Source organism: Chlorocebus sabaeus, chromosome 25 (genome assembly GCF_047675955.1).
Source record: "Chlorocebus sabaeus isolate Y175 chromosome 25, mChlSab1.0.hap1, whole genome shotgun sequence".
Lineage (NCBI taxonomy): Eukaryota > Metazoa > Chordata > Mammalia > Primates > Cercopithecidae > Chlorocebus > Chlorocebus sabaeus.
Genome location: NC_132928.1, coordinates 67,317,576 through 67,341,981, shown reverse-complemented (window position 1 = coordinate 67,341,981; position 24,406 = coordinate 67,317,576). Strand labels below are relative to the sequence as shown.

At 44.2% G+C, this 24,406-nt stretch overlaps 1 protein-coding gene across 1 annotated transcript; it reads left to right on the top strand.

Moving 5' to 3' along the window:
- The first annotated feature begins 471 nt into the window (after positions 1–471).
- On the top strand, positions 472–22,572 carry CCSAP (centriole, cilia and spindle associated protein). The gene is made up of 4 exons (XM_007989740.3): positions 472–642; positions 1,030–1,444; positions 16,699–16,967; positions 18,295–22,572. The coding sequence occupies exons 2-4, from the start codon at positions 1,078–1,080 to the stop codon at positions 18,469–18,471; spliced, it is 813 nt and encodes a 270-aa protein (XP_007987931.1). The 5' UTR covers positions 472–642; positions 1,030–1,077; the 3' UTR covers positions 18,472–22,572.
- Positions 22,573–24,406: the final 1,834 nt, after the last annotated feature.

Below are 24,406 nucleotides of genomic sequence, written 5' to 3'. Positions count from 1 at the left end.
TTTGAAACTGTAACAAATGGGGCAACGTTGTACACTTCTGCACAACGTAACTGAATCTGTCAAGGTTTTATGTGCAAACGGGTCTCTGAGCAAGTGAAATAGTTTTGATCAAAATCTACAAGAATTTGGGGGGTGTAGACATAAAAGGGAGCCAGAGTAACAGGTGTTGTGAACACAGAGAGGAAGAACGGGTAGGCTTCGAATGGGGACAGAGAGTGTCGCCCCCAGTCGCAGCCTGGGGGGCTACATTTCTGAAGGGAGCATCTCTTGTCCCTAACTGACGACTCCTGCAGAGTGACGCGTGCTGGGACCAGGGTGCGCGGGCACCTCGAATAAGTGGGCCAGGGACCTGGGCCTGGGCCCCTCGGACTGGCAGGCCCGCCCGCACCCCCACGCCTCGCGCTCTGCACGGAAGCAGCCGCCCCCACGGAGCGGGCGGAGGCCCGGGGGCCAGGAGCGCGCGGGGAGGCTCCGGGACTGAGGCGGCGCCACCGCCTCCCGCCTGCTGCTGGAGCGCGGGCAGCCGCGGCGACATCTTGTTCAGAAGGAAAGCGCGCGGGAGAGCGAGGCGCGCTTTAGCTGCTGCGCCACGCGCACCTCGGGCCTGGGCGCAGAGGATCGGCCGGGCGTGGCGGGAAGGAGGTAAGGCAGCCCCGCGGGACCGCACGCCTAGCTCAGGGGGCGTCTCGGGAGACCCCAGGATCACCCGATCACGGGCCCCGCCGCTCTCCTGCCTCGCTCTTCCTCCCGCTCAGCCCCCGTCTCCCGCGGTCCCCTCGCCCCAGCCCGCAGCCTCCCTGCCTTCCACCCTCTGAGCAGCCCTCCTCGGCGTCGCGCCCCTCGACCCCAGCAGCCCGGGTCCCCGCCTCTGCTCTTGGTCTGGGCAGCCGAGGGAGGCCGCCCCCGCCCCGCCCCCGCCGGGACCCGCCCCCTGCTCCCGTCCGGGCGGGGCTCCGGGTTTAAACGTCGCGGCGGGCAGGGCCGGCGGAGGGGCGGGGCGGCCTCTGTGTCGTGTACCGGGTCCCGTAGGCTGCGGGCAGCGCGGAGCGGCTGGCGCTTGAGACGGCGGACGGCACCATGTCCCCGGGGAGCGGGGTGAAGAGCGAGTACATGAAGCGCTACCAGGAGCCGCGCTGGGACGAGTACGGGCCGTGCTACCGCGAGCTGCTGCACTACCGCCTGGGCCGCCGGCTGCTGGAGCAGGCGCACGCGCCCTGGCTCTGGGACGACTGGGGCCCGGCCGGCTCCTCGGAGGACTCGGCGTCGTCAGAGTCGTCGGGCGCCGGGGGCCCAGCACCCCGGTGCGCCCCGCCCTCGCCCCCGCCGCCGGTAGAGCCGGCTACCCAGGAGGAAGCGGAACGGCGGACGCGCGGGGCCCCGGAGGAGCAGGGCGCGGAGGCCGGGGACGCGGAGGCCGAGGACGCGGAGGATGCGGCTCTGCCAGGTACTGGGCCTGGAGGGGAACGCGAGGGGGCCTGCGCGCAGGGACAGTTTGCTCGAAGCTCTCAGCAGCTGATCTCTATTTCTTGCGCCGCTTGGAGTGGGCTCTTCCTTTTTTTTTTTTTTTTTTTTTTTTTCCAGTTGACAGAATCCGTCTCTCCTGACAAAATAAGGAAGGTGGCAGCCTTTGCCACCCTTTATTTGCTTAATTAGGTGGCTTTCGATGGAGCCAGCGGTGAACTCAATTCAAGCGCCGCTGGCTGAGTCCGGGGTCTTTCCTTGTGGGCCTCTGCGGCTTGGCGAACCACTGAGTCCCATCTGCTTATTTTTAAGCGCCCATTTTTGATCAGAGGAGCCCCAGCTTTCATTACATTCTCAAAGGTGACCCAAAAGGTTAAGAACCACGGGGCTAAGCTTTCTGTCTGATGAATGGGGCCGTTGTTTTTCGTATTAACTCCCCGACCTCGCTGCGCTGTCCCTAAAGAATATTTTGCATTTGTTTACATGGAGTGTTGTGTAACTTGGCTGTGAGAGCATCTTTTTAAGTGCTAGGTCCTCTCCCCTTCCGTCCCACCCCATCCTCCCTCGCCCCTCCAGATCCCAAAGCGCCGGTGGCGCTGCGTGTGTTTTCAGCCATGGCCCTTCACCTTTTTTCCTGCCCAGAGGGTTGTAGACTGGGGACCGTCAGCATGTAAGGCTGGTGCCGAGGACCCAGTTGAACGCCTCAGTACAGCCTGGAGTAACCAATGGTTCCTTCCTGCTCCTCTTACGTTGGCCAGGCACCACCAGATCACTGGATTTTAAAAAGGCTTGAGTGAGGAAAACATGAAAAATGTATTGGGAGCCTGTTAGACATTCAATCACTGATCTAGGAATATGTATGTTGTCATTTAATGTTCAAAACAATCCCAAAAGAGACCATGTTTTAATATGTGTGTGTGTGTGTTTTTTTTCATTTGAGACGGAGTCTCGCTCTGTAGCCCAGGCCGGAGTGCAGTGGCGCGATCTCAGCTCACTGCAACCTCTGCCTCCCGGGTTCAAGCGATTCTCCTGCCTCAGCCTCCGGAGTAGCTGGGATTACACGCACGCGCCACCACGCTCGGCTAATTTTTATGTTTTTGGTGGAGACGGGGTTTCACCATGTTGGTCAGGCTGATCTCAAACTCCTGACCTCGTGATGCGCCCGGCTCGGCCTCCCGAAGTGTTGGGATTACAGGAGTGAGTCACCATGCTCGGCCCTAGTCTCAGTTTTATAGATGAAGAAACGGAAGCTCAGAATCAGTGACTTTATTCACTTATGTGTTTATTTTTGTTTACCCGATTGCAAGCCAATCAGACTGTTCCTGGCTTCTGTGTGAGAGGCTGAGGAGGAGATGAGATTTCGGCTGTGAGCCGGGTTGCTTTGCTCTTGGTTTTACCATCTTCGGCTATTTCCAGCGCATCATGGGAGGCAGGGCTGCCTCCTGCCATCATCATGTTACTTGTGAATTCCCACAAATCCTGATGCTTCAGTGATCACTGCTAGAAATGCAAATAACAGAAGGTGGAGGGGTAGGGAACATGCCTTCCAGATTATTCCTGTGGGTGCTGATCTGCTAGCTAAATGGAGATGTACTTTATCAGGCTAAATGGCTTTTCTCTCCCCCATCTTTCATTGTTTGTGATGGAGCCGTCAAATGTTTATATGCAATGTAAATACAATTTTTAGGCGGCATTGTGCTATGGATGGTGCCTGTGTTTACCAGCTCGGGTAAGCTCTGAGTTCATGATCCTTTTGGTTTCCTTAGAGAGAGCGTCCTCTCAGTTATTTCTTCCCTGCTCACATTTCTGGTTTAGGCATCAGGAAGAAGAAAGGATGTTTTCTGCTTTCAGGACTCACAATCGCAGCATCTTTTGTTTTGCTCCCACCTGTAAGAGGCCCTCTTGACTCCTGTGTCGCTTGCACAAGATTAAATATCCTGGTTTTTAAGTGGATGGTTTTAAATACTAGTGCAATGAGCACTCTTTTGAGTTTCTATGAAATATAAAAGTTCTTACTTTCCCTGAAGCCACAGATGCATATAGAATCACGTAGTTCCATCTGACTTACTACAAAAGCACATCAGCCTCCTGGCACACATAACACCCTGGTTTTTCCTTTGGTATTTATTTCTGTACCTCTAAGTAACATGGCTTTTATTGATATTTGATTGCTTTTTTTTGTTTTTTCAGTTTTTAACATTATCTGTTGACTCTAATTCTTTTTTGCTGCTCTCCTCACCCACACAGACACGACCCATCTCCACACCTGCTCAGTACAGTCATCATAGAGTTTATTGGATTCATAATTAGTATCCACCATATTGTGCCCATGGAAAAAGTTACTCAAAGCTGACCCATACTGTTTCCCATGATTCCCTTTTTTCTTTCACAATATAACCAACACATCAGGTTCTCTATCACTCTTGTCATCTAAAGTCACCCCTCCCAGGGCCCCTGACCTACTTCTATCCGGGCTGGCTGCTGCTCCTGTGGCCTGCTGCCTGGTTGGCATCTTGGGAGGGCCCTTGGCCATCCTTCTAGGACCTTTCTTGGCTTCTCTCTTGGGTTTGAGTCTCTGTCGTGTGGCTCTCATGTCATTTTCTTTCTTGGTTTACCCCTTCTTGGTGGAGCACATCTTCTAGTAGATTCCCGAGAAAGGATGGTTCAGAGGTTAGTTTTCTTTGAATGCCAAGAGGTAGCTTTATTCTACCCTTACAATTTGGTGAGTGTGGCTGGGCGTGGAATTCTAGGTTGGAAAAGTTGTCTGGAGGCATTCCTCCTTATGTGTTATGACTGCTGATGTTACAGCCTGCATCGTTAGGATTCTTGATCTTGATCTTTCATAGGTAACGTGTCCCCCTCAGGAAGCTTTCAGGGTCTTTCAGATCCTATTTTTCTTTTAAATTTAAGAGCTCTTGAATTGTTTTCTGGGCTGCCATTTATTCCCTTCCTTCCCTCACTCCTTTCCTTCCCTTTTTATTTCTTTTTAAAACACAGTATCTGGTTCCTGATTCATGCATATAGGGTTTTATCTTACTGAGGATATATATTAGAAGTTTTTGTTTGTTTTCTTCTCTTCCTGTGTTTCTTAGCAGTCTTTCACCCCTGCCTCTTTGTTTCTTTTTGCTGGCAATTCTCCATTTCATGTTAGGTACTTTTCTGAAATGTCTAATGATCCTTGGTTTTTTATTCCTATTTAAGGAATGGATACTAAAAAGCTGTTAGGAAATTCTGTGCGTGTATGTGTGTGTGAGATTATTTTCCTCCCATAGCCAATATGCTGTGAAGAGTGGTCTAGACTGTCTCCCATTCCTTACTTCATAGTCACGTTTTCTTTTTAGGTTAGATTTTATTTTTAGCAAAGTTTACATATGCAGTAATTTTAAAAATTTCACTTAAAATGAAAAAAATATGATCTTGCCCCATTTCCCACGTATGTCCCTTGCTGCTTTCAACTCAATTTCACTTTCCTTTCAGCATTGGCCACCCTCTTTTCGTTTAAACTTATCTGTTGGCTTTTTTGATTGTGAACATTATTTACTGACTTCCCATTATGAACATTATTTACTGACTTCCCATTATGGGAGATGAAGATTTAGCTCAGGATCTTAGCTCTGCCTTCCCTACTCTACCCCCAGACACATACCAACACCCATCTCCACCAGATCCCCACAATATTAACTATATGATTGCTTTGTTTAATCTCTGTTCTGTGTTTGAATTATGACTGTGTAAATATTTGCAGGTGAGCCATGTGATATATATCTGATTACGGGTTTTTTTGTTAAAATTTATGGTTTTCCTGAAATTAATAATTGTTTCACTTTTTTATTGCTCATTTCGTTTTTGTTTTTTGCGCCTACTCCAGTAATAGGATTATTTAAAAATAAGCTACCTATCACTGCCTATCACTGTTTCTTATTTCTTATTTGTTTTAGCTATCACTAATGCCTGAAATGGTCTGATAGTACTGTGAAACTTGCCGTATGTCAGATATATTGGGTGTTCTATTCATCTGATTTTATTTTTTTCCCCTGGAGACTTTTTTTTTTTTTTTTTTTTTTTTGAGCCCTTGATCTTCTTGTTCCAGTCTAGATTTTATACTGTCCAGCCCTGGCACAGCTGCTAAACTGGGCTTTTTTTACCATTTCCCTCCTTTGTGTGATCCCCTGTCTTGCACATCTCAAGTCTTCCTTTTGCTTGGCCTATTCCTTCCTTTTGATGGAACACATCCTCTGTAGATCCTGAGGATCTACAGAGTGGGAATTAGAAATTTTGTAACCTTGCATGTCTGAAAATGCCTTTATTATATCCAGGATTGATATTTTGGCAAGGTAGATACATCTAGATTGGAAACCTCAGCATTTGAGGCGTTATGATAACACTGAATCCTAGCTTCTGGTCATAGCGTTGAGAAGTACCATGCCATTCTGACACCTGCTTTGTGTGTGTGACCCCACTATGTTTGTTTTTGTTGTTTTGTTGGAAACTTTTAGGAGATTCTTTTTATCTTTTTTATTTTATCTCTTTATCTTCTTAGGAGATGTTCTGAAATTTTGTGATGTGCCTGTGTGTGTCTTTTTTTCATTCATTTGGCTGGCCCGTTTCATTCTGGAAGCTTCTTTCAGTTCAGTGATATTTCCTATTTTCCTGTTTAAAAATAATTTTCTGTGCTCCATATGCTTTATTTTCTCTTTCTATAATTATCCTTAGTTGGATGGTGTACCTCCTGGATCAGTCTTCTAACATTTTTACTTAAAAATGTTTCTACATTGGAATTTGGAATTTTTGGTTCTATTTTCTGGGAGAACCCTTCAATTTTATCTCCCAACATTTCTATTGAAATTTTTAATTCTCACCTTAGCTTTAAATTCCCAAGAGATCATCTATTTTTGGTCCCTAATGTTCTTTACATTAAAAAAAAAATAGCATTCTGTTTTCAGATTTCTTTTAACCTACAAAGAAAAAAAATAAATAAAAGAAAAGAAAAGGCCAGAAATATCTTTTCAAAGCTGTCTTCCATTCCCTGCCTTGCCTTTTTCTGCATAATTTTGGTCTCTTCCTTACGAATAGAGGATGTGCTCAGATGTTTGCTCTTAGCCTGTCTGCTCATATTTAAGAGTAAGGCCTGAAAGAGCTTTTTAGGAGCGCTGTGCATGGGGGATGCCTGTTTTCTGTCGTTGGATGAGGACCCAGCTGTTCCTCTGGGGACTCCATGTATACCTGCCAGCGTCTCTTGACTGAGCTGCCCAGACATTGCATCTGCAGTCTCCTGTCTCATGGGGAATAAGCCTGGCACCAGCATCCTGGGAACAGAGGCAGAGGAAGGTGCTGAGGAGGGGGTCTCCTTTACCATGAGGCCTTTCACCTAATTCTGTTTTCAGGAAGCTGTTTCCTTTGGCTTCTGCTGTCCCTAGGGTCATCTGAAGTCCAAGCCTCCCCTGCTTCTGCCACTTGAGACTGAAATCCACAGGCCTTCTGGGTAGGAGAGGAGCGACTACCTGGCACGTGAGCTAGGGGAAAGAATATAGAAGTGTCAATTGCTGTGTAACAAAATTACCTTGAAAATGAGTAGCTTAAAATTAGTAAAAACAGTTGTTTCTTGGTATCTGTGAGAGATTGCATCCAAAATACCCCCACAGATACCAAAATCCGTGGATCTTCAAGTCCCTATATAAAATGGTGTAGTATTTGCATATAACCTGTGCACATCCCCCGAATACTTTAAATCATCTCTAGATAACTTATAATACCTAATACAATTAAATACTATGTAGTTTTTCTACTGTATTTTAAATTTGTATTACTTTTTATTGTTGTATTATTTTTTATTTATTTTTCTCAAATATTTTCAATTCATGGTTGAGTGAGTCTGCAGATGCAGAACCCCCGGATACAGAGGCCCCTGGCCTGCTGTCCTCCTTTGCTGCTGCTCTGGTTTCCTGGGCTGGACGTTGGCCCTGGGCAGTGAGATACCTTGTCTGCAGCCTGTACTGGAAGGCTCCAGGCTGGAGGGACCCAGCTGGGCTGTTGCTGGGACCCTCACATGCATGACCTCTTCCTGTGCCTGGCCTTCCTCAGAACACATTGACTGGCCTATAAGGACAGCGTCCAGAGACAGACCCGGGTGGATGCTGCATTGCTTGTTCTCTTTTATCCTCAGGAGCTTTGCAGGCCCTTTCTCACCCCATTCTACCCTCACTGGGGAAGTTATTACTTGGTGCAATTATTTTCCCACCACCCTATTATAAAAGTCTGCCCAGGTTCAAGGGGAGGACCCATGGATCCCAACTCTCAACAGAGCACATCCATATTATAGTCAGAAGAGCACGAGGGCTGGGGTGCTGATTGATACTGAACTTTTGGAAAAGAGAATCCACTTCACTAGCTTTCTGAGGAAGCTGGTGCCTTGTACAACTGTTTCATTTTTTTGTTTTTCTTTTGAGACAGGGTCTTAGTCTGTTGCCTAGGCTGGAGTGCAATGGTATGATCCAAGCTCACTGCAGCATTGACCTCCTGGGTTCAAGTAATCCTCCAGCCTCAGCCTCCTGAGTAGCTGGGACCACAGGTGTGCGTCACTATACCTGGCTAATTTTTAATTTTAATTTTTAGTAGAGATGAGGTCTTGCTATGTTGCCTAGCTGGTCTTAAACTCCTGAGCTCAAGCAATCCTCCGGCCTTGGCCTCCCAAAGTGCTGGGATGATAGATGTGAGCCACCACACCTGGCTCATGTGATTCTTTCTAGGGCTCAGCTTCTGTCCTGGAGGCCTTTCCCCTCTGGCAGTTAGGATTCATCCTACTCAGTTCTGTGAGGCCATTTTTACCTCTTTACCTGCTTTTCTTTTCCTCCAAATTTTATTGATGCCTTTTGCCTGATGTCATCACCTCCGTTGCTCTCTGTCCTTGTGGCTTTCTTTATACCTTTTTTGCTTCACTTTAGTAGGATTTGGAGAGGAAGAGACCCTAAGCTTTAAGGAACTATAAGGCACAGGTTTTCAGTGCAGATTTAACCTGAACCCTCCAATTTGCTATATTTGTTTAACTGATTTTTATTTTTACTTTTTTCTCTGTTTCTTGATCAGACTTGCCAGAGGTTTGTGAATTTGTTTAGTTTTTCCCCACACTAAGGATTTGTGCATTCTCTTTATTGTATATTTTCATCCATTTATTATTAGTTTTTCCTTAGTTTAATTTTTCTAACTTTTTGAGATGGATGCTTATCATTGATTTTTTTTGCCCCCTGCCTTTCTTTTTTGATATGTTCATGTCAGGTTATAAATTTCCCTCTGATAACTGTTTTAGCTACATCACATATGTTTTGCCATATAACATTTTTATTCTAACTCATTTTCAAATTTTCATTATGATTTTTACAAATAGTCACAAAAATTCATAAAATTTAACATTGTAGTATTCACATAAGGAAACATTTATTTTTGAAAGAAAACATATATTCCAGCCTAGTCAACATGGCAAAAGCCCATCTCTACTAAAAATACAAAAATTGGGTGGGTGTGGTGGCGTGTGCCTGTAATCCCAGCTATTTGGGTGACTGAGGCACAAGAATCACCTGAAGCTAGGAGGTGGAGGTCGCAGTGAGCTGAGATCATGCCATTGCACTGCAACCTGGGTGACAGCGAGACTGTCTCAAAACAGACAAACAGACAAACAAAAAAACCTAATGCAAACGTTATGCTCAGTGAGAAAACTAGAAACATTCCCAATAATATCAGAATTAAGAAAGGAATGCCCTCTATTACCACTACTTGAAATTTTGAAAAATGGTGCTGAAATATATATAATACATGTTATGATTTTAACCATTTTATTATTTATTTGTTAATTATTATTATTTGAGATGGAATCTTACTCTGTCACCTAGGTGGGGGTACAGTGGCATGATCTTGGCTCACTGCAACCTCTGCCTCCCAGGTTCAAGTGATCCTCCCGCCTCAGCCTCTTGAGTAGCTGGGACCACCGGCATGTGCGACCACACCTGGCTAATTTTTTGTATTTTTAGTAGAGACAGGGTTTCCCCATGTTGTCCAGGCTGGTTCAGGCGATGTACCCACCTCAGCCTCCCAAAGTGCTGGGATTACAGGCGTGAGCCATGTGCCTGGCCTTATTTATTTTTGAGACAGGGTCTTGCTCTGTCATCCAGGCTCAAGTGCAGTGGCACAGTCATCACTCACTGCAGCCTCAACCTCCTGGGCTCAAGAATCCTCCCACCTCAGCCTCCCAAGTAGCTTCTACCGCAGCTGCATGCCACCATACTTGGCTAATTAAGAAAAAAAATAAAATGGGGGGGAGGAGCTGGCACTGGGCATAGTGGTTTATGCCTATACTCCCAATGCTTTGGGAGGCTGAGGTGGGCAGATCACTTGAGCCCAGGAGTTCAAGACCTGGGCTTGAACCCTGGGATATGTGATGGAACCCTGTCTCTTCCAAAAAATACAAAATTAGTCAGGTGTGATGGTGTGCACCTGTAGTCCCAGCTACTTGGGAGGCTGAAGTAGGAGGATTGCTTAACTCTGGGAGGAAGAGGTTGCAGTGAGCCAAGATCATGCTACTGCACTCCAGCCTGGGCAACAGAGTGAGACCCTGTATGAAAGAAAATAATTTTTTTTTTTGGTAGAGACAGGATTTTTCTATGCTGGCCAGGCTGGTGTTAAACTCCTGGGCTCAAGTGATCCTCCTGCCTCAGCCTTCCAAATGCTGGGATTACAGGTGTGAGCCACTGTGCCTGGCCGCCTTTAACTGATTTAAAGTGTACAGTTTGGCCAGGCGCAGTGGCTCACGCGTGTAATCCCAGCACTTTGGGAGGCTTTGGGAGGCCAAGGTGGGTGGATCACTTGAGGTCAGGAGTTTGAGACCAGCCTGACCAACATGGTGAAAACCCCATCTCTACTAAAAAATACAAAAAATTAGCCAGGCGTGGTGTCGGGCGCCTGTAGTCCCAGCTACTGGGGAGGCTGAGGCAGGAGACTCGCTGGAACCCGGGAAGTGGAGGTCGCAGTGAGCTGAGATCACGCCTCTGCACTCCAGCCTAGGTGACAGAGTGAGACTCCATTTCTAAATAAATAAATAAATAAAGTGTACAGCTCAGTGGCATTAAGTACCTTCACATTTTTGTGCAACCCTGTTTTCACTTTGACCTATAGGTTATTTAGAAATGTTTTTAAATTTCAAAACTGGAAGGGATTTTTTGAAGTTTTTTTTTTGTTGTATCTAGTTTAATTACATTGTGGTTAGAGAATACATTCTACATAATTTCAGTTTTGTAAATATCTTAAGATTTCTTTATGGCCTTGGATATGCAGATTCATATAAATGTTCCATGTATGATTGATAAACATTTATATTCTGCAGTTGTTGGGTTCAATGTTCTATATATGCCCATTAGGTCAAGTTTATTAATTCTGTTTAAGTACATTTGGAAAATCAGATGTTCGGTATAGCTTTCTCTGTGATGATGGCGTGTTCTCCATTTACGCTGTCTACCAGGGTAGCCACTAGCCACATGTAGGTATTGAGCACTTGAACGATAACTAGTGTAACTGAGGAACTGAATCTTTAATTTTATTTACTTTTAATTAATTAATTACAATTTATATTTACTAACCACATCTGGTTCATGGCTATTGTATTGGACTGCTCAGTTCTAAATTGAGACTGAATTTATTTTTATTTGAATGATCTGCCAATTCCTGAGAGGGGCATTGTAATCTTCCGCCGTAACTGGTGGATAATGCTGTTTTTGTTTGAAGAAGTCTTTATTTTAAACTATTTTTTCAAACAGGATTTTAGAAACATATACTTACTGTTTGGAAAAAACTCTCAGACTCTTTCCTCTGTTGTCATACAACAACCATCAACACAGACTTCTGTGACCCCAAAATATGTGGGGCTATTTCCCCACCAGCAAGCAAGCGATCAGTTCCAACACTGCCTGGAGATAGCGTCAGGTCCCACAGGTTGAAGGCTCAGTCTCACAGACTGCCCCCTCCTTCCCACCAGTCGAAAGTCCAGGCTTTGGGAACTTCTGACCGACCATCTTCAAACTGGGGTTCCCATGATCCCCGTTTAGGTTTAATTTGCTGGAGTGGCTCACAGAACTCAGGGAAACAATGTTTGCGGGTTTATTATAAGGGATATTAGAGGCCGGGCGCAGTGGCTCACGCCTGTAATCCCAGCACTTTGGGAGGCTGAGGCAGGTGGATCATTTGAAGTCAGGAGTTCGAGACCAGCCTGGTTAACATGATGAAACCCCGTCTCTACTAAAAATACAAAAATTAGCTGGACATTGTGGCACACACCAGTAATCTCAGCTGTTTGGGAGGCTGAGGCGAGAGAATTGCTTGAGCCCAGCACACACCTGTAATCCCAGCTATTTGGGAGGCGGAGGTTGCTGTGAACTGAGATCGCAACATTGCATTCCAGCCTGGGCAACAGAGCAAGATTCTGTCTCTTATAATAATAATAATAATAATAATAATAATAATAATAATAGGATATTAGAAAGGACACAGATGAAGAGATGAATGGGGTGAGATATGGGGAAAGGGGTGAGACGCTTCCATACTCTCTCGCCAACCTCCAGGAACCTCCTGAGCTCAGCTACAATCAGAAGGTTGAAAGATTAGTGTCCTGCCTAGGGGCAGGGCAAAAGAGAGCAGGAGAGATTCGGTTTCTAGGGGCCTGCCCCTGAGGTTTAATACACCCAACATTTTAACCAAAGGGTGGAACAAGGGCTATGGGAGTTAGGAGCCACGAACTATGGACAGAAACGAAAACACATAGAGATACACACACGAATATAATAATACCACACTTATATACACTTCTCTTGTGCCAGCCACCATTTCAAGAGTTTTACAAAAGAGTTTTATAAATATTAATGTTACGGTGATGAGTTTTCCCTTTTCTCTTCTGTATTTTCCATCTTTTCTCTCCTCCTGTTGCAGATAATTCTTGTGTCTTTTTCTATAAGCATAGCTATTTTGTAGTCTGAATAAGACTCCTTGGATTTCAGGCCTCTTGCTTCTCCAGGTCCCCCTTCTTGCCTGCCCTCCTGTGTGCCTGGTTATCTTTACAACACACTGGTCTTTGTGTTGGAAAAGCTATTTCGAGGAATAATTTGAGGCCTAAGGGTTTCCTGAGAAGATTTTTTAGTTTCTTGTGCTGGGTACCTATAGACATTGTTAACCTGGGGCCACTTTTGAATTTCATTTAGCTTTTCCACGTCATCCTTAGTGGGGAGGGTGTGTCCAGTGGCCTCCCAGAACCAGGATGGGTAGGCTCCACTCTGTTCAGTCCTCAGCCAGCTGGGTCTGGTTCCCCAACCCCACACCTCCCCTCTGGCACCAATGACCACCGAGCTGCCATAGCAGAGTCTCTTCATCTTCATCGTACCAATCTCTCTGTAATTTTTGGACTGTTAATTGTGCTTTCTTTTTCTGAAACTCTTTGCTCAGCCTCCTTCCTGGTTATTACTTTTTTACTCTCTTGCTACCCTTCCTCTGCCCCCGTCTCGGGTTCTCCTTTCTTTGCCTGCGCATTAAATAACGGTGTCCCCAGGCCTGTTTGTGCCTCCTGTCTTCTGGCTCTGCGTTTCTTCTGGGTGACCTGGTCCACACCCAGAGCTGTGGCTTTCATCTCATGCTATTGTCTTTCCTGAGCTCCAGTTGAAGGTCTGGCCGCTGGGACCAGGAGTGTCTTGCATCCGAGGTGACAAGCACCCTTTCCTGATCCTTTGGGGAGTCTATGCCAAAGGACAGGAGGACCATCCACTCAGAACACCTCCAGGAGCCACAGAACCCAGCACCCACATGGTCCTTCCTGGTGTCCTCATGGTGTCTGTCTATCCACCTGTCAGTCTGATGCAGTGTTGCTGGGCTGTCTGCTTTGGAGGGGCCTTATTTTTTTTTTTTTTTGAGATGGAGTTTTGCTCTTGTTGCCCAGGCTAAAGTGCAATGGTGCGATCTCAGCTCACTGCAACCTCTGCCTCCTGGGTTCAAGCGATTCTCCTGCCTCAGTCTCCCGAGTAGCTGGGATCATAGGTGTGTGCCACCACGCTCGGCTAATTTTTGTACTTTTAGTAGAGACGGGGCTTCACCATGTTGGTCAGGCTGGTCTTGAACTCCAGACCTCAGGTGATCCACCAGCGTTGGCCTCCCAAAGTGCTGGGGTTACAGGCTTGAGCCACCGTGCTTGGCTGGAGGGGCCTTGTTAAAAAAAGCATCCTGGCACCACCTCCCAGCTGGTCTGATCAGTGTGTTTTTCTAACTGGCCTCTCTGCCCCTATTTCTGATCTCACCCATCCTCCACGTGTGGAGCTAGGGGCCTCATTCCTAAAATACAAATAGGACCATGTCATTTTGCAGCTTAAAGTCCTCCCCATGATGATTCTTCATCTCCAGAATAAAATAAAAATGCCAGAGTTTGGCATGGAAAGCCTTTATTTTCCCCACGCTATCTGCTCCAGGCCTTCATCCATGGACTCTACGTACTTGCCATTTTGAACTACTTATAATTCCCTCTTTTCTCTTCTCTCCATGCCATTGAAGAAGCCACGCCCTCTTTCTGGAATTCTCTTTCCTGTTTTCTGCCCGGCTAGCCCCAGATTGCCCTTTCAGCAAAATCCTTATTGCCTTCTATGGGCAGGCTTCTGTGGGAGATCTGGGCTAGACACACCTGGAACAGGAGGAAGAGAGGGGAAGTGAATCAGTGAAGATGACCTGGGTGGCTGCTCTTCTCTCAGAGTCTCTCAGTATCACTGTGCCACTGTACAGTTCTTGCTTGCACTTCCCCACTTCTCTTTGCCTTTCGTCTTGGTCCTGATGATCTCTTCTTTCCTTTTCTTCTTAAACACCAGGGAAGAGGAGAGGAGAGCGTATGGACACATCAATCGGATAAACGTTTGAGCAGTGAATGGATGTCGTCTCATGATGAAATGGAAGGCTGGTGTCCTGCCTCATCCCCAGCAACTCCAGTGCTGGGTTTAAAGAGATGATGCACACCAGTGCAGAACATTACACCCAGATTCAGACATGAAGTGTCTGTTCCTTCAGATGTTTAGTAATAAATGCAACGGTTTGCTAGAGTCAGGGTCATCCCTGAAGGCAGACATGGCGATGACCTCTGAAGGTTTCTTACAAGTATGTGCCAGTTTGCCTGCACTGCCCATGCAGGGGTTCCTTTAACTTTAAAGGGAAGTAGAAAGAGCCAAGAGAAGAGTCACAACTAAAAGTAATGGCAAAATTCTGTCCTACAGAGGTGATGAGACCTTATATAGATTGTAATAGCAGTCTATAAAATAAATCATCACTGATGGCTGGGTGCGGTGGCTCAGGCCTGTAATCCCAGTGCTTTGGGAGGCTGAGGCAGGAGGATTGTTTGAGGCCAGGAGTTTAAGACCAGCCTGATCAACACAGTGAGACCCCATCTCTACAAAAAAAAAAAAAAAAAAAAATTTGTTTTATTTACCCGGGCCTGGTGGCGCACACCCAGGAGGCTGAGGTGGGAGGATCACTTGACCCCAGAACGTTGAGGCTGCAGTGAGCTATGATTGTGCCACTGCCCTCCAGCCTGGGCTACAGAGCAAGACCCTGTCTCTGAAAATGGAAACAAAAAAATAACATCATGATCAACAGCAAAACTCTGGAGCACCTGAAACAAAGGGTCTCCTGTGGCCTAAACAACTGGGGCACCTCAGATGGAGCCCTAGACCCATCAGGAATTCTTACTTCAGCAGAGCTATAGGTGGAAGGAAACGGGCTCACAAAGGGTTTATACCGAATTGCATTGATTTCATTAAAAGGAAAGGCTTGGCTGGGCACGGTGGCTCATGCCTGTAATCCCAGCACTTTGGGAGGCTGAGATGGGCGGATCACAAGGTCAGGAGATCGAGACCATCCTGGCTAACACTGTGAAACCCCATCTCTACTAAAAATACAAAAAAAATTAGCCAGGCATGGTGGTGGGCACCTGTAGTCCCAGCTACTCGGGAGGCTGAGGCAGGAGAATGGCGTAAACCCGGGAGGCGGAGCTTGCAGTGAGCCGAGATTGCGCCACTGCACTCCAGCCTGGGCAACAGAGTGAGACTGTCTCAAAAAAAGAAAGAAAAAAAAAAAGCTTACAAAATAATAAATGGGAAAACCATAAAAGGTAATTCAGGGGAACAGGTATTTTTTGGAGTACATCCATGTTATCTGAGGTTCCCCTTAGGTAGGGTAGCCACGTTTACCACCGGGGGTTCCCCAGAATTTAGGGCTGTGGTACAGACCCGAGCCTGATTCATGGAATCATTTCCGTTGCAAGCGTTGGGGAAGCTCCCTTAAAACTGGGGCCGTCTTTTTTTTTTTCCTGAGACAGAGTCTCGCTCTGTCGCCAAGCTGGAGTGCAGTGGCGCAATCTTGGCTCACTGCAGCCTCCACCTCCCAGGTTCAAGCGATTCCCCCGCCCCAGCCTCCCGAGTAGCTGGGACTACAGGCACGCGCCACTATGCCCGGCTAATTTTTTTTTTTGTATTTTAGTAGAGACAGGGTTTCACCATGTTGGCCAGGATGGTCTCGATCTCCTGACCTTGTGATCCGCTCGCCTCCGCCCCCCAAAGTGCTGGGATTACAGGTGTGAGCCACGGCGCCCGGCTGGGGCCCTCATTTTTAACTCTCCCCACGGGGAATGCCTGGCTGCGCACCTAGGCCGTAACGATGGAAACCACTGCCTGTTGGGCGGAGGGACTTTCCAGTGAAGGAGGCGGCTCTCAGGAGGAGCACGGAAGGACTAAGGAGCATTTTCGGGTGGAGTAACTCAAACATCTCCTTCCTGCAGCTGCTGGAGAATGACCACAAATCCAGATCTTTCCCTGAAGGAAAGCAAAATTGAGATGACTGGATTTATTTTGGGGGATTGCGGAGAAAGCCCTTAGGGTGTGGTGCTGTCTAGCTTTTAACATTCCAGGTGCCAAATCTCAGAATCGGAGTGGCAGTGGTTGCTTTTGAATAGGCTTGGTTCAATCTTGGTATATTTGTTGTTGATTTTAAAATGAGATAAATGGTTTGAAAATTATGCTAACTTGTTCCCGTGTTTCTGCTTTAAGTGGATCGTATGAGTTGAGCCATAAGTGAAAATGTTACTGACTTAATTAAGCATTATTTTTCAACCTAAATATTTTAAGTAATTACATATAAATCTGATTTCAAAGTATTTTCATCTCATTTATCTCTCTTCAAAAGTACTGCCAGTGAAAGATGTAGAAGATAAACCTGAACAACAAACCAGAACAAGAGAAACTGACAAATCACCCACCAGTACTGAGCCTCGACAGCAACCAAGTGCCTTATTTGCTAGAGGAAACAGGAAAGCGGTCAAAAGTCCCCAAAGATCATCGAGTAAAATAAAAGAAAACAAGCATCCATTTGCTCTTTATGGCTGGGGAGAAAAACAGACGGATACAGGAAGCCAGAAGACTCACAACGTCTGCGCGTCCGCTCCTGTGCACGAGGTGCGCTCTGGGCCCTTGTGGTTCTGTGTTCCCTTTGAGAGTGGCGAGCTGGGCCATGCGCCTGTCGTTTGGCATCACGTCCTTTGGTCACTGAGTGCTTTGGGCCCATGGGAAATCTTAGGGGATAGCGTGGTGGGTTGGGGAACTCCAGGACGGAACTTCTGATTAACCAAAGGAGGATTCTGTATGTTGGTGGCCTGGAGAGCGAGGGGTTTTGGCTGGGAGTTACCCAGAAGGGTTTAGTGACACCAAGCCAGGCAAAGATGTAGATGGAGTTGGGGTTCGCAAGTTCCGGTGGGGCCGGGAGGTCAGGAGCAGCAGCCCAGCCAAGGCTGGTAATGGCCCATCTGGATTTGCCACTGGTCTCTTGAGCCATTTTAGTTTCCTTCAGTGTGGATAACCTGGCACTTCTTTGACTCCTTTATCTTTGGTTTGTCTGATTGATTGCTTGATATCTGCCATAGACTCCCTTTTGCTCTTCTGATTAAATTCAAATGGCTGCATTTCCCCTGCATCTGTAACAAATGCATTTTACTCTCAGGAGCTTTAGTCCTCCCCTGACTTAGCCTTAGCTTGTCTCCCTGTGTCAAGACCCGGAAACATTTCAAATGAGAGGACCTTCATGGGTGTAGTCACAAAACATGTATGTTAGCATTAATACTGTTAGGATAGCCTAAAGCAAAGGATGCGTTTAAGGAAGCAGAAAGGGAAACTGCAAAATGCTTGAGTTCTGGATAAATAGCATAATGAAAATTTCACTGAACAGACATCGGAACCCCAGCAGATGGTATTATTTGGAGTGATATTTGAGACAACAAAGCTGCTGTTTAACAAAAGATCTCTGACAAGTCCATGGGATTAATTTTAACAGGATTTATCTGTAGTATAAGACATCTTAGGTGGTAAAATCCCTTGAGATGTCTTTGGTATACTGATGTTAAACATTTAAAGTTCTTTTATTTTCCCTGCTTTTTGTGAGCTGTTTTTAAGTCTTTGAGGAATACTTATGCTTAATGCTAAGCAGTTCGGACAGCTCTCCAGAGGCAACTCTAGAGGTACATGCAAATTGGTTGCTTACCATTTCTAACATTTAATTTGCTGTTGCTTCGTTTCATTATCCCTGATATGAATCAAGTGAGAATAGCATGAAGTGAGAATGGCTCTTCTGTGGAAGGTTTTATGTAAAGGAAGAACTATATAGAGAGGCAGGGCTTGACTCTGCCCTGCTGCAGGTGACCTGGCAGTAGCCAGCTTCATTGCAACCTTTGTTGAACATTAGTATAATAGCCCGTTAAGTTCCTATCCTTTTATTTTGAACTCTCTTTAGATTCATGAATCAGCATTACGAGCCAAGAACAGAAGACAGGTGGAGAAAAGGAGACTGGTCGCTCAAAGACAGCGTGCTCACTCTGTGGATGTGGAGAAGAACAGAAAGGTGAAGGCTTCCTCCTCAGAGAACCCGTGGATGACAGAATACATGAGGTGCTATTCGGCAAGAGCTTAAAGAAACACTTGCGTGGACAGCCTCTTTTAAAAGTGTAAATGACTGAAAGGAAAAACAAAACAAAAACCATCAAAAGAAACTGGACACAGGTTTAAGAAACCAACTGATTATGCAAGGTTTTTTTTAGGGAATTTGTAAAAGATTGTTTTATTTTGATGAATATTGGTCACCTACCTCAGCAGTAGGGCAGACAGTTGAAGCCATAGACATTTGGTTATTTATGAAGATAATTCCCTAAATCTTTGATATTCTTATAAGGGTTTTGTTTTAAAGCATCTTAATCTTTTAAGATACTGACACCAAATGCCTTTAAATGGCGACAGATGCTTACACTTCAGTATTCTTTTCATAAGTTTAGGTAGAGCCTGTTTTCATCTTGTTCTAAATAACTTTCCAGATTCCATAGCTATAAGATCATTCCATCCTACAGCGTAAGACTCGTTTTCCTTATGTGCTGTTTTGTTTGCGAAAGAATATCAAGTCAAAAATGAGTGTCAACACTACTATTGATTCCATGCATAATGAAACTAGAACTTTGCTAGTTCCTGAAAAATTTTAACTTATTTGTATTTCAGTTCAGAAGCATCTTTGTGTAGACTGTGATATTTAAGAATTATCTGGGCTGGGCGAGGGTCTCTTTTTCAGTGATCATCTAGGCAGTTATTATTTAATAGTTTAATAGCTCAAATACATTCCAATAGACAAAGTGCACACAACACAATATGTGTGTAGAGTAGTAGTAAGTTTCTTTTGAGTAGTCAAAGACTCCCATTTTTATTGCAAGTTTTTTTTTTTTTTTTTAGAACACATACTGTGGATTCAGTCCTTTGTTACACTTGACCTTTTGGCATACACCCCCTGTGGACTTTTGCCTCTTCTGTAATGGCTGGCAATGACATTTCGAACTTACAATCTGGAATTGCATTTGGTACACTGGCATTGCTTGTTCCACTGGGATGGGGCCAGGGTTAAGATGCCTGTTAGACAGACTGCCCACCTCTACTTTCTCTACTTTTTCTTTACAGCACGTAACAATAACAAAGTCTTGATGATGTATGATGTACAGTATTCAAACTTTAGGTTGAAATACATTACTCTTTGATTCCTAGCCAGTAGATCTTATCTACACTTCAATGGGAGAGAATGGTGATGTGTGGGTAGGCAGAAATTTATGTAAATAGTGCTCCTTCTATTTAGTGTGTTTGCTTTGGGGGTAGAAAATGGTTTTAACAAACACTGGTTTCCATCAAATGAATGACATCTTCTCCATCCTGTGGAGACAAGTATCTGCTAGAAGGACATATGCTAAGTTTCTTATAAGAGATAAGAAAGGTGCTTTGCCTGTGCCAGCTTGGCACCGAAGATGTGTGAGTGGACGTGAGGCTGAGCATTACCTTGGTATTTTTCTCCGGGTCTTTGGAAGACCATAGTCAATTTTTAGAACAGATTGCTTTCATTCCCCATAAAATCTTCACACATGATCATAACTGTTTAAGCTTTGAAAACACATACTGAAGTATTGTGAGCTTAAAAAACCTTTTAAAATATTTGCGTAGTTTTGTGGTGAATTTGTTTCCTTAGAGATCTTTCCTAATCATTGAGATGCATATTTCAAAAGAGGAAATTTTACATGTTGTCCAAAACAGCCTTGCTAGTAACTGGTGAATTTTGGTATTAACTATTATTAAAGTCTTTAAACGACACAGGTACATAAAGATCACCTTAATGTGGCAATATGTGATGGTGTAGCTAGCTGATTGTGAAAACTGTTCCTTTAAAGTCGCTTCTTGCATGTTCGATGTTAGCCATCCAGCTCAGGCTTGTGTTGCAGCTGACAATCTAGGAAAGATGGCCTTAGAGAGTGGTTCAGACCCCACACTGACGGACTGCCTTAGAAACCCAACTTCCTCTAGACTTTGAACAGCCAGACTTTTCTCTCGTTTAGAAAACAAAGTTGTATTTAATGTACTTACTACTTAAAACTCCAGACAGAGATAAAACATAGAAGGCAATTATGGGCAAATTTTTTCCTCTTTTTAAGTGGAAGACAAATGAACGGGATTTTAAAAGTACTTTTAAAGTGCAAGAATAGTGAATAAATCAGTATGAATTGTAAGCCTTCATCTTACGTCCAAGTCCTTAGTTGGTTAGGGTTTCTTTTCTTTTTTAAAGAGTGACAATTACCTTTTGAACCTGTGCAGATTTTATAGTTGTTACAATTTGATGATCCTACTTCTTTCTTTTTATTCTAGAAATGAATGTGGTTGTAATCATGTTCCTAATTCTTGAGACAACCTGCAAGACAGTGAGATAGTTTAAAAACTACCTTTCATGTTGAAAAAGCCTGAAACCGAGAATCCAATGATATTTAAAAATAAATGCTACATAAAACTCTTTTCAAAATTTTGATTTTAAGTTCTTAATTAAAACAATTTGTCATAAATATGCTTTGTTTTTTATGTTACCAATTTTAATATAAGATAAAAGTAATAGAATATTGAAGCAATATTGTCTAGCACTCTGCTGGACATTAAGTCTGCGGGTGAGAAGTGAATGGAATCGATTCTTTGTCTTTTAACTGCCCTTATTTAGGAGCTGTTAAAATACTTGGCACCTCTGGTTATATATATGTTCTCCCCCCTAAAATTTCTAAGCACATGATTCATTTTAAAAATGAATAGATGTATAATAGGCTATAGATGATCTTGCATATTATGTAGGAGGCACATATTTATACCATTTCATATGTAGTATCTTTGTCATTGTGTTCCATCAAAGAACACAATTGCTAGCAACTTGAAGGGTATTATACTTAGGTCACTTGAATTCAGCTGACTAAATGCTAAGAAAGAGAGCAAGCAACATGGCTGTTATTGGAAGCCATAACTTCCAGAAGAGAATTCTGCACAATTTGTAAGTTAAGAAAAATCTGTAGGGTCTTCCACTATCCTTTTTTAGGTTGATAATGCTGTACTGGGCACAGACTTTGTAATTTATGTTACAAAGTCTGTTGTACGTTATGGTACGGTAGCCGCTCAGTATCCATGGGGCATTGGTTCCAGGCCTCCCTTAGGATGCCAAACTCCACGGATACTCAAGCCCCTTCTATAAAATGGTGTAGAATTTGCATATAACCTAGACACATCCTCCTGTATGCTTTAAATCATCTCTAGATTACTTAAAATACCTAATACAATGTAAATGCTCTGTAAATAGTTGTTATACTGTATTGTTTAGGGAATAATGACAAGGAAAAAAAAGCCTGTACATGTTCAGCACAAATGAAACCATCCTTTTTTCCCTCAAATATTTTCAATTTGTATGTGGTTGAATCCATGGACGCAGAACTCACGGATACAAAGGGTCAACTCTTTAAAGTGTTCAAAAGTATGACCAGCAAAGAGGAGGGGGAGCAAAGCATATATCAGAATTAAAACAATTTTTCTTGTTGACTGCTTTGGTAAAAAACTGTGTGATGCAGTTTTACATTTCACTGGACTAGATAAAAAATGGTGCTAATATTTATGTAGCTTGATGCTGTAGTTGCTTTGGTATCAAACTTAATACCTGATCCATATAAGGTCCTTACTATATAATTTTGTGATCAGTTAAATGATATTTTAAAGAGTGATCTTCAAAATATGACCTGGTCATTTCACAATGTTTGCATATGGAGTTAGTCAGTGCAAGTGTGCACTTAATACCAAACCCTATGCAAGGAGTTATGTCTAGATTTTTGGTCCAAATTTGCCTCCTTCAAGCCTACTAGTGTGAGATGGAAACAAATCGATTGCTCTTTTAATATTATTTCCATTTTGAAATTCTGGACACTTGAATGAAGTCAGTAGAGGCTTCTTTTTGGATGTATCTTATAATAACAAAACTTTATTTAGGGAAGGTTTCCCTGTGCTATTGTAAGTTTGTTTTGAGCACTGCATTCACTTTAAAAATTCGGAGGAACAAAGTCTGGGCACATATAATCACAAAGCCCAGGCCACACAGTTATTTGGGGTTGTATTTTCTAAGAACTATGTATTGTTTTTAGCTTATAGTTAATATTGTATTTACTTGGAAAAATGTGAATAAAGTTAATTAACATTACAGGCTGAGACTCTTTTGTGAGAAGTAATTCTGCTTAGTACATACATGACTTGAAGAAAATGTATGATCATATTGACTCCTAAATGGATTTTTCAGTAGATAAATGTTTAATAAGATACATTAGTTATGTCCATGAAAAGATAGTGTATATACACTTTGAGTTGAGCTATAATTTTTCCCAGTCTTTTCCATCACATCTTATTGTTTTCCAAGTTACAAAGGTAATAGTGTATGGTTAAAATAACTCAAAAAGAAGTATAGACTTGACTGGGTGTGGTGACTCATGCCTGTAATCCTGCACTTTGGGAGGCTGAAGCAGGCAGATCACTTGAGGTCAGGAGTTCGTGACCAGCCTGGCCAACATGGTGAAACCCTGTCTTTACTAAAAATACAAAAATTAGCCAGGCGTGATGGCATGTGCCTGTAATCCCAGCTACTCGGGAGGCTGAGGCAGGAGAATCGCTTTAACCCAGGAGGCAGAGGTTGCAGTGAGCCGAGATCATGCCATTGCACTCCAGCCTGGGCGACAGAGCAAAACTCCGCCTCAAAAAAAAAAAAAAAAAAAAAAAAAGTATAGAGTTAAAAGTGAAAGTTAAAAGTGAAAGTTCCCTTCTCATCGAAATTCTACTCCTCTTCTTAGAATAAACCATTTTTAAATTTTGTGTGTAAACTTGCAGACCTTTTTTCTAAGCATTTATGGAGATACATACACATGTTTTGTTTTGCACAAATACTGGATAACGCTATGGACATTCTCCAATATTTTTTCCCTTAATATCTTAGGGAAGAGTCTAGTTCCAGGAAGATGGAGGGAGCACACATTTCCCCCACTTTGTTCTTACTGAACACATCTATAAAATATAGATGGACTGTGTCACACAGCTATTTGAGGACTCTGAAAAGTAAACAGCAACACACGGATTGGGTACACTAGACTTCTAAGGACCACTAAAGTGGTGGTGAGTCTTCGTTTTTTTTTTGATTCTTCATGTATCATCCAGCCTTAACACAGGCCAAAACACAGAAGTGAGCACTGTGGTGCGGAGATCCAGAAGCAGCCTGGCTCCAGGAACAGGAGGGGAGGGAACAGCTGAAGCTCAGAGAGTGGGGGAAATGCCCCCCTTACCTCTCCTTTTCCCCATTTTTTTTGTGCTGAAGCTCCCAGGTAACCCCCTGGCTGCCAGTGGAAGCCTGCAGGAGCCGGAAGCCTGAGGGAGAGCCCCTCGCACATCTCCACTGAGTAGAGCTGCATCACCAGGAGCGCGGGAGTGAGCCGATGCGTGTTTTTTCTCTCTTAAGGATATGGCTGAATTGCAGAAGTGGGCAATTTTGGGCCAGAGGACCAAAAAAAGGGGAGCCCCAGGGAACTAGAAAGTGCTAGGGAGAGAGCAGAGAGGGAAGAGCTTAAGAAAGTGACTCCACAAAGTTGTTTATGAACACCTGAGCCCTTCCCCACCTACTCACACTGTTCACAGTGCTTATGGGTAGAGCTGATCCTAAGTCCATACCAAAGACAGCAGAGAACTGAGCTGACAGGTGAGCCCTGTGAGGCCTCAGACTGACTGCAAGATGGGGCCTATATGGGATGAATCCAAATAGCATTGCAAAAGCTTTGAAGACTGAAGTGACATTGGGACCAAAACTCAGAGAAGGAAGGTTGGAGTCTTCGGCGTGAGCCTCACCTGATCGATTTCCTGCTATAATAAAACAAAAATATCAACATTTTCCATAGGACTTAAAAGTCGCGTCTCATCATGTAACATTCAAAATGTCTAGAATACAATCCCAAATTATTCAGCATATAAAGAACCATGAAATAATTCTAATGGGAAAA

What these genes read in the sequence shown, in the direction of transcription:
- CCSAP (XM_007989740.3), top strand. Translation starts at nt 1,078, where the DNA reads ATGTCCCCGGGGAGCGGGGTGAAGAGCGAGTACATGAAGCGCTACCAG. An exon ending in GGAGGATGCGGCTCTGCCAG is followed by an intron (nt 1,445 to 16,698) that starts GTACTGGGCCTG and finishes TCTCTTCAAAAG; the next exon opens with TACTGCCAGTGAAAGATGTA. An exon ending in CGTCCGCTCCTGTGCACGAG is followed by an intron (nt 16,968 to 18,294) that starts GTGCGCTCTGGG and finishes AACTCTCTTTAG; the next exon opens with ATTCATGAATCAGCATTACG.